The 18,352-nt window shown below is 32.1% G+C and overlaps 1 protein-coding gene across 1 annotated transcript; it reads right to left on the reverse strand.

Annotated features, from left to right (window-relative positions):
* Nucleotides 1-3,015: 3,015 nt before the first annotated feature.
* On the reverse strand, nt 3,016-18,312 carry LOC148622031 (methylmalonyl-CoA epimerase, mitochondrial-like). The gene is made up of 6 exons (XM_088571520.1): nt 18,159-18,312; nt 11,358-11,408; nt 8,494-8,601; nt 7,824-7,883; nt 7,373-7,459; nt 3,016-4,150 (listed from the first exon to the last, which is right to left on the reverse strand). The coding sequence occupies exons 1-6, from the start codon at nt 18,204-18,206 to the stop codon at nt 3,998-4,000; spliced, it is 507 nt and encodes a 168-aa protein (XP_088427646.1). The 5' UTR covers nt 18,207-18,312; the 3' UTR covers nt 3,016-3,997.
* Between the last annotated feature and the right edge of the window lie 40 nt (nt 18,313-18,352).

The following is an 18,352-nucleotide window of genomic DNA, read 5'->3' on the forward strand; positions in this document are numbered from 1 at the left end:
AGTTAATTTTTCTTTTTAGTTTACTAGCTATTTTGTACGTTCAATAATTGTCAGAAACCTTACCATTTAGAATATATGCACGAAATAAGTTATCTCGTCTCATAACCCAAATTAGGCGGTCCGAGCGAGACCCGACAGGGTAGTCAAGATATTCTGCATAACAAACTTTTAAAAAGACATATTTTTTATCAGCACAAAAAATGAGCCCAAACTCAATGTCTGTGAAAATAATATTCACACAGACTCTTATGTGCCCGGTATAAAAGGGAACATTGCAGAAAAAAAGATTATAACAACTATTCTCTTTAGTACATATACATGTGTTTATGTACTCTGTGATCATGCCGAAGTACTTTAACCCCACCACATTTTTTTGCGCTTGTCCCAAGTCAAGAACTTCTTGCGTCTGTACATTGCTCGAGTTTCTAGGGGCAATATTTTCTCTGTACCTGTGTATAATGTTGTTTCGGGACCAGATGCTACCGGTTTATTCTCCGAACATCTGGCAAAATAAACATAGAGGATCAAGGGGCCATCAAGAAGGTACATACCAATAATTATCACTATAAATTGTGGGGAATGTACACATGAAATTATTGTAACACTTTTTCAATAGAAAATTACGCAAAGAAGAAAAATTATAGAAGGAAAAGTGTATGACAGTTGTATGAATATTTATACAATTCACGATATAACAATTTGGCATTCTTGTAGACTTTAATTTTTTTACCTAGATATAAAATCTGGGAAGAAGATTCATCAGCATAAGTAGTTCGTAACGTAATACTGTGTAGTTGAGTCAGCATATGTAACTATTACAGTAATACTGCGTCTTTGTTTCAAGTTTTATGTCATAGAAAAAAGAAACTTTTCTGTATTTTGTCCATTTTGGAAACGCCTTTGACATGCACTTTTGTATAAGATGCAATTAGTGCAATCAATAGACAAATGGTTGATACTATTTACAACACAACATCAAACCATGACTGTATTACAACACAACATCAAACCATGACTGTATTACAACAGACAAACATCTGAAAGTTGGTGTCCGACAAGGAGAAAATGTGTCGCTTTTTTTTATTTTTGCTATACTGAAACGATTTAGAGGTATATCTGGCATAAAAATGTATCTGGACTGAATATGATTTCCGAAGTTATTGAAGAATCAAAGTCATGTTAGCACTGGAGGTTTTTGATTCTCGTGAAATTGTAGCATGAACAAAATTTCAACGATTACCTGATGTAAAATAAAACTGTGATCATACATTTGCATTTTACATAATATTAAGAATTGCTTTTTTGTACATTTAAATTCAAAAGTTATATCAACAGAGTATTTATACTGTAATTATACTCAAAACTAATTTCTTTGATGAACAGAAGATTTTCAAAAACTAGACACTTTTATCAGTTTGAATTTTCCTGCCAATATTACTTGCTTAAGTCACTGCTCTTCACTTCCTGTTTATCAATGGTAAAATATTAATGATAGGATGAAGAATTTGACTGTTAAGTGTGTTTAATGGAACATTCTTAACACATTTTACACTTCTTTACATATTACTGCAAGAACTAAATTACCTGAATGCAAATTTATTACTAAGTATCTTTCAAGGCCAAAAAGGAGTCCCTCAAATCTTTAGTTGATATGAAGACTAAAGACTAGATTTTAATTGTATCTGCAGAAATAATAGAATATTTTTGAGCTGAATAAATACAAGAAATATATTTATTGGTTACGAAAGAGGTATTGAATGATATAAAAGGAATACGTTTGGACTATATTTTTGTGTAGTGTTCAGAAATAGTTGGGAAGTTCCAGTGATGGACCAGCAACATAAGGTATTTTCTCCTGAAGGATCAAAAACCCAAAAACTTAGGACTTTACCTAATGGCAAGTCAGGCGTGTGGCTGAGGCCAAATTGAAGTGTAGGCAAAATTATGGTAGGGGGTCCAGGGGGCAAAGCCCCCCTCCCCCCGAAGCTCTGCGGAGATAGTGTTTTAGAGCATCATTTATGCCTCTCCTGGATGTATTTTATCTCTACGCGCCTGCAAGTGATCTGTTGCAAAATCCGCATTTTTTAATTTTTATTCAATATTTATACAAGATTTTTAATTAATTTGCATTCTTTTGTTCATTAAAATGAAAAAAAAAAACAGGCCTTACATGCATGTGAATATTATAAAAATAAAAACAAATTGTGCATATTAACTTTTTATCATTCTGTATGCAGGTGACAGTGCTGTTTCAGTGGCTGGCAAGCTCCAGGGAGGGCTTTATGAATTCAACAATTATTGTAAAACCGGGAAGGAATGCCATTTTCCTGTAAACAATACTGTTATTATCATAATAATTATGTTATTCCGTGAATTTATCTTTAACAAATTGCATTTTATTACATCTTTTTAATTCTATGTTAATATATCTTAAACATATTTCATTTTGACACATATAAGAAATGTATGCATGATATATTTTATTTTTCTATAGAAAATTTTTGGTACATCAAAAACAGGAGAATTGAATAACAAAGGACCCCTTAATCCCCTCTCCTTAATTAGATGTTTATTTTGGGAGTATAAGTTTGGGGTAAACACCCTGCTGCCTGTCCTGTGTGAGAGTTTCTTCGTCAGTCATTGAAGACCCATGGCTGGCCTTGAGCTGACATTTTTCATCCTGGTAGGGTTGTTGTTTCTGTTGGTCAAGTATAAAATTTTATTTTGTTTGGTTGCAGATATATTTTTCTTGTTATGAATCTAAATTTCTGTGACACATCATATATTAAGCTATGCTCAAAAATGGCCAGAACTGATGATCATATATTGTGATATTTACAGAGATTTAGCTTGATACCTTGTGTTAATAGGTTTTGCTACAATGTGTGGAAAGACGGACATTTCTATATATGATAAGTCAAACGGTACAACAATCCTATTAGAAATGTACATATTCAAATGGTCAAAATTTTTAAAAGAAAATCACTGATTTGTAGACAATAATTAAAACCAACAGAAATAGACAAATTTTACTTAACCAGGTATATAACTACATGTACTAAAATGAGTTGCTTAAAGACTTAAGAGCCCTAGTTATAGAAGATCATTTCTCTAACTTCATATTCTCTCCATTCGTTTCGGGTTTCATAAGTTATGGTCATATTGTTAGTGCTCTTTAAGGGTAATCAATCACTGTCCTCAAAATGTAAGTCCATGCAGATTTTTAAGTTATGAAGATCATTCCAATCTTCAAACGTTTCATTCTGAAGAAGCAAAATACAGTATAAATAATCATTCAGTCTGTCTAGGGCAATAACTCTTCATAAATTACGAGTTGTTATGTAGCAATTACCAGTTTTCATGGTCATAATGATAATTTTATCAATAAAACATAATTTTTTGTTAACATTTAATAAAAATTTGAGCATTTTTTAAGTCAGGCACAGACCATTTTCTTCTTGGGGGGGGGGGGGTGTGTGTCAGGGATTTTATGTTGAGCAAGAAAATTTTTTTTTTTTCAGCAGCTGCCAAAGCTATAATTTTTTTTTTAAATCCTCAATGTGAAGTATTTGGGGTATACTGAATCATAATTTTTTGTCAGTCCATGGCTGAGTAAAAAATTGTTTTGCTATAATCTGGAATAATTTTTTTTCAAAATAATCCCAGGCCCCCACCCTTTCAGTGTAACAATGGTTGGTGTCTTAGATTTAATAACATTCAATACATTTCTTAAATAAATAGCATAAATGTACCAATTTTATATGAAGCATTAGAATATCAAAATAAAGTTATTTTCACATAGTGCAAATTTTGGCAATTTTTTTCAGGGAATGTATAAAACAAAACAATGAATAAATTTTACCAATATTTTCTTAAGTATACAACCACTTTTGTAATTGCAAAAAAAAAAGGAAAATAAAAACCAAAATTATATCGCTACAAACTTTACATCAATTAAAAATATATATGATATTATATAGAACTGCAAATGGAATTTTTAAGATTGTTCAAGTTCCACTAACACTCCATTACAATCTTTTGGGTGTAAGAAGACAACTGGTTTGCCATGTGCTCCAATTTTAGCTTCTTCACTTAAAAGTCTGATTTTCTTTGCCTTCAAATCTTTCATAGCTTCTTCGATGTTATCAACCTGTTTAATAAATTAAAAAAAATAAATAAAAATAAAGCAGAATTCTAACAAAATGAAAAAAAATGTTCCCAATTACAATATGAATGTCCCTGTCAACTTCCTAATAAGAATTGGTGTGTGGCCAAGAGGAAAGTGGCATACATGGTACAACAATACAACTTATCCCATGTAAGTTGCATACCAAATTTTATATAATTCCCACGAAGTGTTTCAAAGTTTTAACCAGAACAATTTATTGCATAGACATATGCACATTCATTTCCACTGACAGACTGCAGTAAAACTTACAGTAAGGCCAAGGCTGGAGGAGCATGAATGTTTTACACTTCACACTTTATCAATATCAACTATTTGAAAACTTTTCCAAATTCCATAAATTTAAAGCAGGTAGGACTTTATATAGTTAATCTGTTTCAGCAACAGTGATTGTTATTTTAACTTCAGTTACCATCATCCAAATTTTGGTGGAAGAAAATGCAGCTAAATTTTACAAGGTTAATTTATCTATGATAACAGTTAATTATACAAGGAAGTTGCAGAGGGGATAATGTTTTTGATCCATCTGTCAGTCAGTCCATGTTCAGTTTTCTGGACTTTTATTTGAAACGCTTGCAGATACTGACATCATTTTTGGTATGTAAGTTTACCATGATAAGTTACAGGTCAAATTGAACTTTAGCTCCGCTCTGATGATTTTTATCAAAATTACAGGTCTTGAACTTCAAAAGTCACAGATATAACAGTTTTGCGGATTTTAAAAAAAATTCTTGCTGATATTTTTAGTATGTAAATTCACCAAGATAAGTAACAGGAAAAGTTTGTGTTTGGTTCCACTTCAATGATTTTTTACCGAAATTACAGGCCTTGAATTTAGCAAAATTCACAGAAATAACCATTTTATGGACTTTTTTTCTAAATGCTTACAGATTATGACATGAATTTCAGTACATAAGTTTACCATGATAAGTTACAGGTCAAGTGCACATTTTGTTCCGCTATGATATTTACTTTGGATTAATTAAAACTCGAAGAAATCACACTCTGGAGTTTGAAACTATCATTCTGAGTAACAGAATTTAGTTGGAAGATGAAGAAAAAATTATTTTAAAAAATCTTTTTAAAATTTTGTTTTGTTGCAATCTCTTTTATAATGCCTGAAAAAAAATTCCTTTTCTATCAGGTTCCTTCTACATATATTTCTCACGAACAAATTTACTTGAGTATCCAACATGGGGAAGCAAGGGGTATGTGAGCACGCTCAATGAGGTTCTTTTTTTACATGTTCATAATGTGTCAATAAATATAATATTGAGTTAGTATCAAATTTCCATAAGATTGAAAGTTGACAAGAAAGAAAATACAGATGCAAAAAAAAAGGTGATGATCATAACTTTAACAAAGTTTGTTTAAACAGCAGAACTAAGCTTGTCATAAAAGCAACTAAATAGTGCTCAGAACCATGGCTGTGGTCTATGGCGCTCTGCCCACAGAGCAACTGGGTTGTGTGCCTCAGGTGGTTGAATGGGTTAACCCAGCCATGCTACATGCTGGGGTCTTCAAGCCATCATGTGCATCATAACTTTAGTGAAGTATTTCAGCTGCTAAAGATACTTCCGTGTAATTATCAAGGGTTGAAAATTTATACTTGAAGGAGGCAAGGTTATAGACTTTTGCACTACACCTATCATGTTATTTAGTGATTTTAGTAGCAGACAACTTCTGAATTTTCTTCTTCCACTTTTGTCTTTCATCAAGCATGTTGCTACTATTTTGTTATTTTGTATCTTTTTTTCCCAGTGATAATGCACTTTTCTCTTTTATCTATGAAATGAATGAATACTAAGTGTGAAAAGGGGTAAACAAATGGACAAAGAACATGTAAGAGATTAAATAATATGATTTTTCTAGGATCAGTTCAAATACTTAAGACTTCCTGTATGACCAGGGGTGGATAATGGATTTTTTGCTCATTTTTCTAATAGCCTTCAAATCTGACACCCTTTCTTTGTCCAGCGTAAAAGTGTAAACCAGTTTCTGCCAGATTTGACGTAAATGTCTAATATGAAAGTCATCTAATGGAAATCTCTCACTTCATTTCTACTTGCAACATGAACAACTGTCACATTTGATTACATCAACTTATAGGCATCAAGCAATAATTCACCCCTTTTACATACATCTACCACATATAATGCCTTATCTTCCTATAAAATGTCATTTTAGAGAAGTTGCTTTTACCAGTTATGTGAACAGGCAAACAGACAGACACACAGATAATGTGATTCCAATATACTCACTCCAACTTTGTGAGGGATAAAAAAAGTCCATTTTTGGCAATATTTTGAAATTAAAAACATCATTTCTTCAATTATAAACATATACCTGATAAAAGGGTTAGATATAATACTTCTTTTCTAGTGATTTCATTACAATTAATATCAAGTTAGCCAAGTAGGATCATCTGACAAATTCACCATCAAAATCAAAATGCAATATTTTTTTTACTGCTTCTAAAAAGTTCCATCAAAATCTATCACCCATCTGCAAGGAATCAAGGAAGAGTTGCCCTTTCCAGATATAAACATGAAAAGCCCTTAAGTTTTATTATCTCTCCTTTTGACATTGACACATCACTGATATTGTTTTTCTTAAATTACCTACAAAATAAGGCTGTTTCCCAATTTGTCCAAAAAATGGCTCAATATTAATCCCAAATATGATGAATTATTTCCAAATGGTAGGATATGGTATTTTCAAAATTACACTTATCAAATCTATTTGATTTGTCTTTTTCTTGACTTTCTCTATAAAATTAATCATTTTGACTACAAATTCAATGTTTTGTACATGTACTTTAAAAAAAAATGGTCAAAGACAGAAATGGCCAAGTTGCAGTAAATAAGAAGTAGAAGTGCAATAAACCTGAAATGGCATCCCATGATATGGGACCCCATACTGAAGTTGCTTGGCTGTGATTTATATTTGCTGTGAAAAATATTAAAAAAATATTTTCCCTGCCTGCTTGCCCACCTGACATTCACCATTCTACAAGCTGATTTGCATGAGTGCAACCCACCCAAAAATGATGCACATCCCACCCCTTCCCTCCAAAATGAGGTAGTTTTGAAAAAGGCCCAGAATATCACTGCACTTTATTATTTTGAACACCGGAGTAGAATAACCAATACAAAATAAATATTTATTTATACTTTATTCACTCACCTCTATACAAATGTGATGCATACCACCACTTTTATTCTTGTCCAAAAAATTCTGTATTGGGCTTTTTTCTCCTAATGGGTTCAAGAGCTGTAAGCAAACATAAATATTTAGATTTTAGATTTAAGAGATGAAAAAACTGAATTGTGTCCCCTAAGTTGATTTATTAAATAAAAACTTTAGAATCAATTTAATAACCTCATCTCCCTCCCAGGAAACCATCAAGAAAATTTAAACAGTCACTCTGAGGGAAAAGCAAAATAGGAGGTGTACAATGCCATCATATGGTAGATTGCATGAAAGTTTCATCTAATTCCATTTAGCAGTTTGAGAAGAGTTGTGGATTAGAACTAGGGACAGATGAACAGACAGACAGCATGATCACTATGTTTGTCCTGATTTGGAAGCTGGCCATATAATAAGTAAATGTTATTGGTAGGAATACTAAACTAACCTCTATTTTGGTATCACCAAGCTCAACAAACACTGTATATACACCATGGTCAGGTTGAGGCTGGAATCAACACATATGATTATACATATAAGATAAATATTTTGCCTTTGAATTTAAACCATAATATTAGCTAAGTGAAACTTGAAAAACAACTTTCTTTTAATGGTTTTCAATTGCACTAAGAAGACTGAATTAAGAATACATAAAATCTTGAAGATGGATTTCTCCCCTTTTAAATCATCCAACAATAATAACATAATAGTGGTTTAATATATATGTACTCAATATTTTACATGAATATTTATTTAAAAAAATCAAAATTGAAAAAAAGTCACACACTGGTAGTTTCATACATAACTATATGTACATGTAAAATAATTAAAATTGACATATTCTTTCATATAAAAACCACTTAAATGTCAAAGATGAACAACAGACAGCCAGCACGATTCCTACATTATTATTAATCCCTAAAACATTATTTGCAATGTGTATTATTGTACACAAAAAGAAGTTGGTTACCGGGTACTTGTAATTTTTTATGGTAATGTCATTTTACTGGTACATCAGGTCTCTTAAAAGATAAACAAGATATTGGTAACACTGAACAGCATTGGAAATGGAAGTATATATAATGCCTTGTAAAATGAAAGTGATTAGAAATACTTACATGTTTTTCACTAACTTTTGCACCAAGAACATCTCTGAATAAACCTGCAGCTTTCTCAATGTCAGGTGTAGCAATGGCAACATGGTTTATTTTCCCAATATTCCATTTCTAAATAAAATTTATAAGTATTGCCTAAATGCTTTGATAATCTTGGTTTACATTGCCTATAGATTATGTCAAAGCTCAAATATAGAATGCTTTTAATCAAAATGGTCACTTTTAAACAGGTCTAACTAAACTTAATTTGTCAGGCAAGAAGTGATGTGTCAAATAAAAGGAAGGTTTTTCTTACATTAAATTTTCCAAATCTAAATAAAATAAACAAAATATGAAAATGGATGACAATGTCATAACTATAATAATTAAGACAAAACAAATATTATTCAGACTACCTGTGATGTATTTGGTGATTATCTGATATCTGCATCTCATCTATCCAAATACCAATAAACATGTAATGAGAATTAGAACTCTACTGATTTGACTTTTTCTGCCCTGTATCCTACTTTACTCTAAAAGAGCATATTACCTATGTCAAAACTACAAGATAACTCAGAAGACTACTGATATATATACAGTTAATTCTTTCTTGAAGAAGAGACAAAAGAACATACAGTAATAGGCAAGTAGATTACAGTAGACATGTTGCCCCTCTTTCAACTTTTAAAAAGTACTTTACTTCTTCTAAAATGTTCAGGTACATGTACACCATTTTTAATTTAAAAATGACAAAACACTATGACTGTGTTGTTTCAAACATTTGGAAATCAATGATTATAATTCAATTTCCCTGGTAATGTCCATAAGCAGATTTATTTCATGTATTTTAGATTGCCTTGCAATTGTGCATGACTCTAAACAAGACATTCAAAATATAAGCTGATACAAGGAGCAGAAATCTGAAAGTCATGTCGCCCCATTGAAGTGATCAAATGGAGACACATAAATTTTTTTTTAATCTCCTAAATGTATACATTGAACATTTGTTAGAGGAAGTAAAAATATTATAAAATACATGTATATCATAATAATGAGCTTAGCAGATTACAACATGATACAACCGCAGAATGTCAAACTGTCAAACTTGGGGCAAGTGTGGACACAATATTAATTTTTGACAAACTTAAGCAGAAAGCAGGCAAGAATATTTATAAAGAATCCAATACAAAAAAAAAATAAAATTCAAAATCAGACCACAAATAAAACAAGAGGCTTCCAGGAAACTGAATCAATCTTCTGGTTAATTTTTTGCCTTACAAGGACAATACCTCTAACAAGGAGTTGTCCAACAATTTAACTCAAAAAAATACTTTGGTAGGACTTAAATTTAGGATCATTTCAGCAATTGAAATGATCCTTCTATCTATCATAGTTTTCAAGATATTAGCCGATAACTGTAAAAAAACATCATTTTTCACCTTTTAAGGGAGATAACTCAATAAAGAAGTCATACGACAACTATGATCCCTTTGATCACTTTTATAGGCCCTAAAATAAGGATAATGTTGGCAACTTGGCTAAACATAATGGTTTAAGAGATACGAGAAAAACTTCTGACTGACCACTTTGTTCTATTTTTAAGAACAGCAGCCATGCTTTTCAACAGATCAAAAATATTCACATCAGATTTATGCAGAATACCCATAGGAATATTCATTCCATGTTTGGTTCAAATTGGTCCAGTAGTTTCAGGAGATTTTTTAAAGTAATAATGTTAAAAATAACCAAAAAACATTGAAATAGGGCAATTACTCCAACATGGCAAAATAATTTACACAAAAATTTGACTACAGATAGATCTAATCATTCTAAACACTATTACCTGGTCAGAATTTTGCTAAACCTAATGGTTTTGGAGATATATGGGAAAAACTTCTGTCTGACCCCTATATTCTATTTTTTTAATAAGGGTGGCCATCTTTTTGGAGGGATCAACATTCCCAACATCAGTTCTATGCAAAATACCCTAAGGAATATTCCTACCAAGTTTGGTTCTAATTGGTCAAGTAATTTCAGAGGAAAAGAGTTTGGAAAATTTGTTAATGTTAACAAAAGAAGACAATGGACTCCAAGTGATGGCAATACCTTACCTGGTCTTTTGCCAGGTGAGCTTAAATGGATTTTTTTGGCAAAGGCTAATTTTGCACTCCTTTTATTCAAAATGATTCAGGATAAAAAATTGAAACAATTTCAAAATGAACACACTGACATAAAAATTGGATCAACAATAAATTATTCCTTTCAATTCTAATGATAACACCCATTTTCCCTCTTTTAGCACCATATTTTTAAATTCTATAGAGTCCTCCAACATGTCCCATGTGTTTAACTCTCAAAAAAATGGAACAAGTTTTACTAAAGTTATCAAAATAAACAAAAGTTCATTGATGCCAGCAATGGCAATGCTGACAATGATGAAGTCTACACCAACGATATTGACAGGGGGATGCCATTATTCCATAAAATAGTTGTTTGTGGTCTTTTACAAAAAGATATACTGTAAATGTATTTTGGTTGCACAAATAGAAAGTATAAATTATACACCTTCATGCAGATCAACATATAATGCTCAACATATCTCTTACAAAGTTTTAACATGTAAAACCCTTAAGTTGGATGATCTTGATTTTGAGTCTGACAATAACTACATTCCTTCATGCATATCTACATATAATGCTCAACCATCCATCCGCATTTTCCCAAAATCCTTTGCACCATTTAGGAGGAGTTGCTCTTACAGGAAATATGGAAAGATTGGCAGAGAGATCTGGTGATTCCTGTATACTTCCCAAAAACTTTGCTTGCAGGGGGTCTAAATATAAAAAGCTTTTACCAATATCTGCATACTGGGTACTTGCTATTACCTTGTTTGCCTTAGGCATTGTTGAATGTAAATATTGAGTCCTTGCATAAGTCTGTAAAAAAAAAGAAAAAGGGAAGTTAAATTAAAAAGGTAACACAAGCTAAATGTAAACCTCATTCATGTCATTTTTACATAAAAGAGATAATCCATTTCTGTTTTGTTAATTTGAGGTTATATTCAAGTCTAATAGTCATTATATACAGAATAACAGCAGTTTTGAAATATGGCCAGAAAACTTCACAGCAAGTCTGACAGGGCAAGATGTAATGTTCTGTCCAGAAATTAAAAACTGACGTTTTTCTTTTTATCAGCAAGTTAACAAACCATGTTCAGAAACGTAATTGGAAATTTTATTATCACTAGCCTGAAATAAGAAATTATCAGTCAGTAAGAACAATGGAGCATTGATAAAGATGCAGATGCAATATACATGATTGTTATGGAACATCAAATCAAAATTTTAGAATTATGAATCTGAAGTATTAGGATAGTGTTAATTATCAATAAATAACTATCCCTTAAATTTTTATTATAATCATTTGAAAAACTTCATGCAACTGTCAATACTTTGTACAAGGTTGTAACATTTTAGAAAGAACATTTTACATATTTACACGATACGAAACCTTCCTATAAAATTTTATCAAAATCCCTTGAGGACATTAGGAGTTGCACTGAAAAGATTTTAACATGTAAAACCTTTAGTTTGTATTTTCTCCCTTTTGGAGACCTTTGACAGTAAAAATATTCCTTCAAGCAAATCTACATATGATACTTAAACTTCCTATATAGTTTCATTAAAATCCCTTGAGCAGTTTAGAAAAAGTTGTGCTTACAAGGTTTTAACATGTAAAACCCTTAATTTGGATTATCTATCATCTTCCTTTGGAAACCTCTGACAATAATTATATTCCTTCATGCACATCTACATATGATAGTTAATCTTAATATTAAGTTTCATAAAAATCCCTTGAGCGGTTTAGGGGGTGTTGTGCTTATGAAGTTTAAAATGTAAAACTCATAATTTGGATTATCTCGCTTTGAACAGAATTTCCTGTCCTCTGACAGTAATTACATCTCATATGATATCCAACTGTCCTATAAAATTTCATCTAAATCCCTTGAGTGGTTAAGAAGTAATTGCACTTACAAGAAATGTGGACTGATGGATGGACAGACAGAAAGGACAGACATACAGATGGTCAAACTGACAGGCAGATATGGTGATTCCTATACAACCCCCCACCCCCCCCACCCCCCCCAAAAAAAAAAAAAAACTTTCTTTGTTAACAGGTTAATTAACGTTAATCATAAAAAAGCCTCTTTAAGGGGAATAATATTGGTGGGAAAATGTTTTTAGAAATTAAAATGGAAATTTATTTTTTTTTTTAATTATACAAGCAAAAGTGACCCCCAATTTAAAAAAAAAATTAAGAATGTCTGTTATAAGTTATACCAGTTTTTTAATAGTCAGCAAAATAGAGTCCATATACAGTGTAAACATTTTCCTTTGTTAAGGCTGAATCATCTCAAAATCAAGTTTGGATACCAAATTTTTCACATTAAAATTCTAAAGTATTTTATCAAGGTCCACGCCAGATATCCTAATATCCGACACAATGAACCCAGACTCCATGATAGAAATGCATGCACGTGGGTCGTTTAATATTCTGTTTTTCTCTGTTGGAGATAACTGTTTGGTAAGAAATAATTACAACTTTCTCCTTATATATTCACGCATCCAAGGATAAATTTACAACTTCACAGAATATGTACTTACTTGGCAATACAATATACATTTTGTCCTTTGCTGATTTTTCCGACAAGTTTTAACTTCATTTCTTTATATTAATACTTAGTGAATGTTATATCAAACACTAGTGTATTTAAAATAGTTAAAATATGTCCTGTAGTATGGGCAAAAAACTTCTGCAAATAAATCTTGCAAATATGTTTGCTGCAACGATGAACATATACAGGGTATGTAATTTGGGCATCTTTGAGCAAAAAACTAGGAAGATTTATATACAAGAAATATTAGGTATGATCTACCTTAATACATTGTACCAAAATACAAAAATATAGAATTTGATCAGTTATAAAAGGTGTAACTTTTTGGATAATGGAGAAATCACAATTTAACCTTGAGCATTGACACTATGGTAAAAATATTCTGACTTTAACGGTGCTCATGGTAAATGACAAAAACTTAAGTTTTTTTTGCAGAAAAAATTAGGTGGGTAGGGCAATGGGAAACACAAACCTTCTTCTATTTGGCCTAATAAGTAAAGACTGTCATACAAAAGAATTGTGTCCTTGTTAGAAAGTGTAGTTTAATACATTGTTATGCCAAGGAGTGTAGATTAAGGGAGAAGTCACATGAAGTAACCTATTTTGAGCTGTGCTACTCCCATTTGGCCGTACATTAGTTTTTAATGTTATAAAGTAGTGTAAAGGGGTCTTTGCATGCATATCAAATAAACACTGATGTGATAAAATTTATTTCAAATTTCTAGAATTTGAATATAAAATTGAAAATAAAAACTTAAAACAAGAATGCAGTTATGAAAATTAAAGACAAATATTTTTTTATAATCATTAATTCAATTAGCAGTTATCCGAGATCCAGAGGTCAAAGGGGTGCTTTATTATATAGCCTATAACCCCTCGATCATTTGACATACTTTTTTTTGTTTTCAGAAAACTGCATTAGGCATGCTGATTGCCTATGCTAACCTTAAAAATAGGGTTTATTTTTGCATACTGGGGTAATAACCATTTTTAAATAATGAAAACATGATTTTGCAAGCTAGGTCATGCTAAGAGTACCCCAACTGAACCATTTCTGCCAAATTAAGTTGTACAATAGAAAGTAGACAAGCCAGGAATATGTTTGTTTGTTTGTTTGTTTGTTTGTTTGTTTGTTTGTTGGGGTTTAACGTACAAACAAACAAACATATTCCTGGCTTGTCTACTTTCTATTGTACAACTTAATTTGGCAGAAATGCCAGGAATATGGAATTGGGAGACACCATACAAGTCATCATATGAAAGGAATTTACCAAGTATTGTAGCGTTCCCTCCACTAGAAGCTGAGAAAAAAACTGTTACAGAAAAGAGTAACTGAAAGATGGAAGGACAAGTTGAGTGGAAGCATAATATCCGAATCTTATACATGTATTTCAGTTGATCCCATACATTACTTAAGTGAAAAAAAAAATATTGCTTTATTGTAAAATGAATGTTTGCGCAACCAGCATTTTACAGTTAGTTGTGTCACCATAGAAATTCATTATAATTCCAAACATGCACCGGTAAATCAATCTAAAAAAAAATAAAACTGGAAACAGTTATGGGCTCTTTCTAAAGTGACAGATATACTAATGAGCCAGGGGTGATTAAGTCGGCTATAGAGGCACCCTGGGTTTCCAAGGAAGGTCCATCTAAGATGGATGCAAAATTCAAATTGATTTTGCTTTCAAAAACTGATAAGAAAAACTCTATTGAGGAAGAGAAATCAAGGGAACCAAGATTCCAGCGGAAATCAAAAGAATGTAATCCAGGGACTAAGACTAGAAATGGAAAACAGACAAACAAGACAAAGAACATGACATAACTAAAACAAGAGGCTCCCAGGAGCCTGAATCTCCCACCTGGTTGAATTTTGCCTTTCAATGGCAATAAATTTAACAAGAGTTGTCCAACAATTTTGACTCAAGAAGTCTTTGGTAGGGCTTATAAGGATCATTTCAACAATTGAAAGTTTCTTTTAATCTATCGTCTTCAAGATATTGACTGAAAACTGTTTAAAAAAAGTCATTTTTCACCTTTCAAGGGCAATAACTCTTACAAGAAATCATCTGACAACTTTTATCCCTGAAGACTTTTGTAGTCCTAATAATAAGGATCATTTCTACAGACACTGTGAAGTCAGCTTCATATCTTGACCTACACTTAGAAATTGATGGTAAAGGAAAACTATCAACCAAACTTTACCACAAACGTGATGACTTTTCATTCAAAATTGTCAACTTTCCTTTCATCTGTGGCAACATCCCTTCAGCACCTGCATATGGAGTGTTCATATCACAATTGACACGTAATGCCAGAGCTTGCCGAAACTACGCAGACTTTTTGCATCATGCTAGAATTTAGCTAAACCTAATGGCTTTGGAGATATATGTGAAAAACTACTCTCCGACCCCTGTGTTCTATTTTCAGTAATGGCAGCCATGTTTTTTAACGAATCAAAAACCCCCACAACAGTTCTATGCAGAATACCCTAAGGAACATTTATACCAAGTTTGGTTCTAATCAGTCAAGTAGTTTCAGAGGAGAAGAGTTTTGTATAATTGTTAACGACGACAACAGACGACGACAACAGACGTCGACAACGACAACGACAGACACCAAGTGACGGCAATAGCTCACATGGCCTTTGGCTAGGTGAGCTAAAAATACATACAAAGTAACAAACGTAAATGAGCAACTAAAACCTGGGAGCATGGACCAGTAGGCAATAAGTGTCCTCTGCTTTTCTAGAAACACCCAGCGAGCTGCTCATAAAAAGTCAAGTCTGGGGTAGAGGAAAGAGGAAAGGAAAACTATGACACGTTGAATAAATCAGTTTTCATGGTGCTGACGGATACACCGTAACGATCCATGAGTTCATCATGATGACCATAAAACTTCTGTAGTGATGACTTCAATCTTGCAGCAACATAACCCTGTTCCAGAAGCCTAATTGTAAGAAGTCTAGCATGATACAAAAAGTCTGCATAGTTATGGCAAGCATCAGTTACTGGCACATGTATCATCAAATAATGAGCTACAATAAAAAAAAAAAAAAACGAACACCTATTAATCTTCAGAACACAAAATGATATAGCTAGTCTGTAAGTACAATTCCATTCTGTGCTACCTACCAAGTTTCTTGAATTTCAGTCAAGTTGTTTTAGAGGAGTTGTGATGCTATGTAGAACGGTACTATTTTCCCCAATACGTGACAATAGTGAAACTTTAAAAAAAATTACCATTTTAAAACAATGACAGAGTTTTTTCCATTTATGGGTCATAGGGAGGTAACATAGCAGAAAAGTTAGCCTCCGAGAACTGCATAATCAATTGCACTAACTGTAAAGTTCCAGCACATTTCATTTTGTAGGATACTGTATACTATACTCTGGGTCACCTTCAACTTGCTATATCAAATTTTGATATTAAAAAAAAAAATGACTGACCTAATGCAAATAAAATCCATTTTTCATAACTCAGGACCTTTTGCCACTACAGGCAACAACAAAACCACAGCAAAGTTAATCTGATTAGTCTACAGGATTTCTCAAAGAAAACAGAAAGAAATTAAGCAAATCAATTGTTGTTTAGCAATGAAGTAGGTCATGACAAAAACAACTTTACGATGGAAATCCCCATAAGGAATTATAAGAAGGCATAGTTGCAAATTCAACGGTCCAAGAACGATGTCAACCCCAAAAAATTGTTGGTCTAATTTAAAATTTTTATTCAGTGTTCTTAGATTCCTATTTCCCGTTACCAGGGGCAAGTGAAATTTGGGTCAGGGAAAGTTAGGTACTTAGTTACACTTTCCAATAGTAAGTTGAAAACTTCATATGCTGTAAGGATTTGTTTTGTTAGGAAAGCAGTCATTGACTGTGGGAAAGTTGATTTTATATGGATTTTTCCCAAGGAAACCTTAATTTCTGAAAAATCCTAGAACACAGTTATTGTCCATTGAGCGAAAGAATGAAACATATTTTTTATCTAATTTTTTTTTTTAAATGTGAGCAGGTGACCCAGAAAACAGAGTATTTGTGTAACAGATCATATGGCAAGCTGTTATGGAATTTTTTACTTTTTTTATGAAAAGGTATATCATGAATATCAATGAATTGTCATTTATTGACATCAATAAATTTAAAACATATTTATTCACTTGTCAATAAATAAATATTGATATCAATAAATTGTATGATTTATCAACACGTTAATAAATATTTAATAACATGGTATTGAATTCTTAATTGATAACAATAAATAGATGAATTATTAACATGTTAACACAGAGGGTGCCACTATAGGTGGTTTAATCTTTGTCTGAAAGGTGTTTGTATAATTCGGAATAAGATTTAATTGCATCATTTAATATTTATTGACATGTTAATAATTTTGTTCCATTTATTGATATCAAGAGTAATCAAGGGAACCAAGGTTATAGCAGTAATCAAAAGAATGTAATCTAGGGACAAAGACCAGACATTGAAAACAGACATACACAACAATGAGCATAAAGTAACTAAAATCATACATACAAAGTAACAAAAGCAAATGAGCAACTCGGGCTCCACTAAAAACTGGGAGCATGGACTAGGTGCACCGCTAAGGTAAGCATCCTGTTTTTCTAGAAACACCCACCAAGTTTCTCATAAAAAGTCAATTCCAGGGTAGGCAAACAAGGAAAGGAAAACTATGACCCATTGAATAAATCAGTTTACATGGAGCTGATGGATACACCATAACAATCCGAGTTCATGACCACCATAAATGATTTATCAACATGTTACTAATTCATCTATTTATTAATATTAATAAATCATTTATGCGCATGTTGATAAATATTTATTGACATGTTGTTCAATATTTATTTATATCAATAAATAGGGAATATTAAAATTCCAGAACGGCTTGCCATAACAGATCTCCAACAAATAAGTGGATTAATCAGTTACATGTAACTCTAAAAATGAATATGATATGTATGTTTGGACTGCATAGCGTTGCATACCATATGCTTGAAAACTTTTGATAACAGATGTGTTCCCCTGGAATTCATTCTGGTGATCAGCCTGTGAAGCAAGTGTCCCTGAACTCAGCTGTTTTGCAGCCAGGGCTGTACTTCTTTACAGAAAGCAGCGTTATCATTTAATTTTTTAACAGTGCTATTGATATACAGTTGATAATCATCGAGGTTGGTGGTAA

The sequence above is a fragment of the Perna viridis genome, chromosome 3 (assembly GCF_037379345.1).
Source record: "Perna viridis isolate PV_CMFRI_1.1 ecotype Kerala chromosome 3, ASM3737934v1, whole genome shotgun sequence".
Taxonomy (NCBI): Eukaryota; Metazoa; Mollusca; class Bivalvia; order Mytilida; family Mytilidae; genus Perna; species Perna viridis.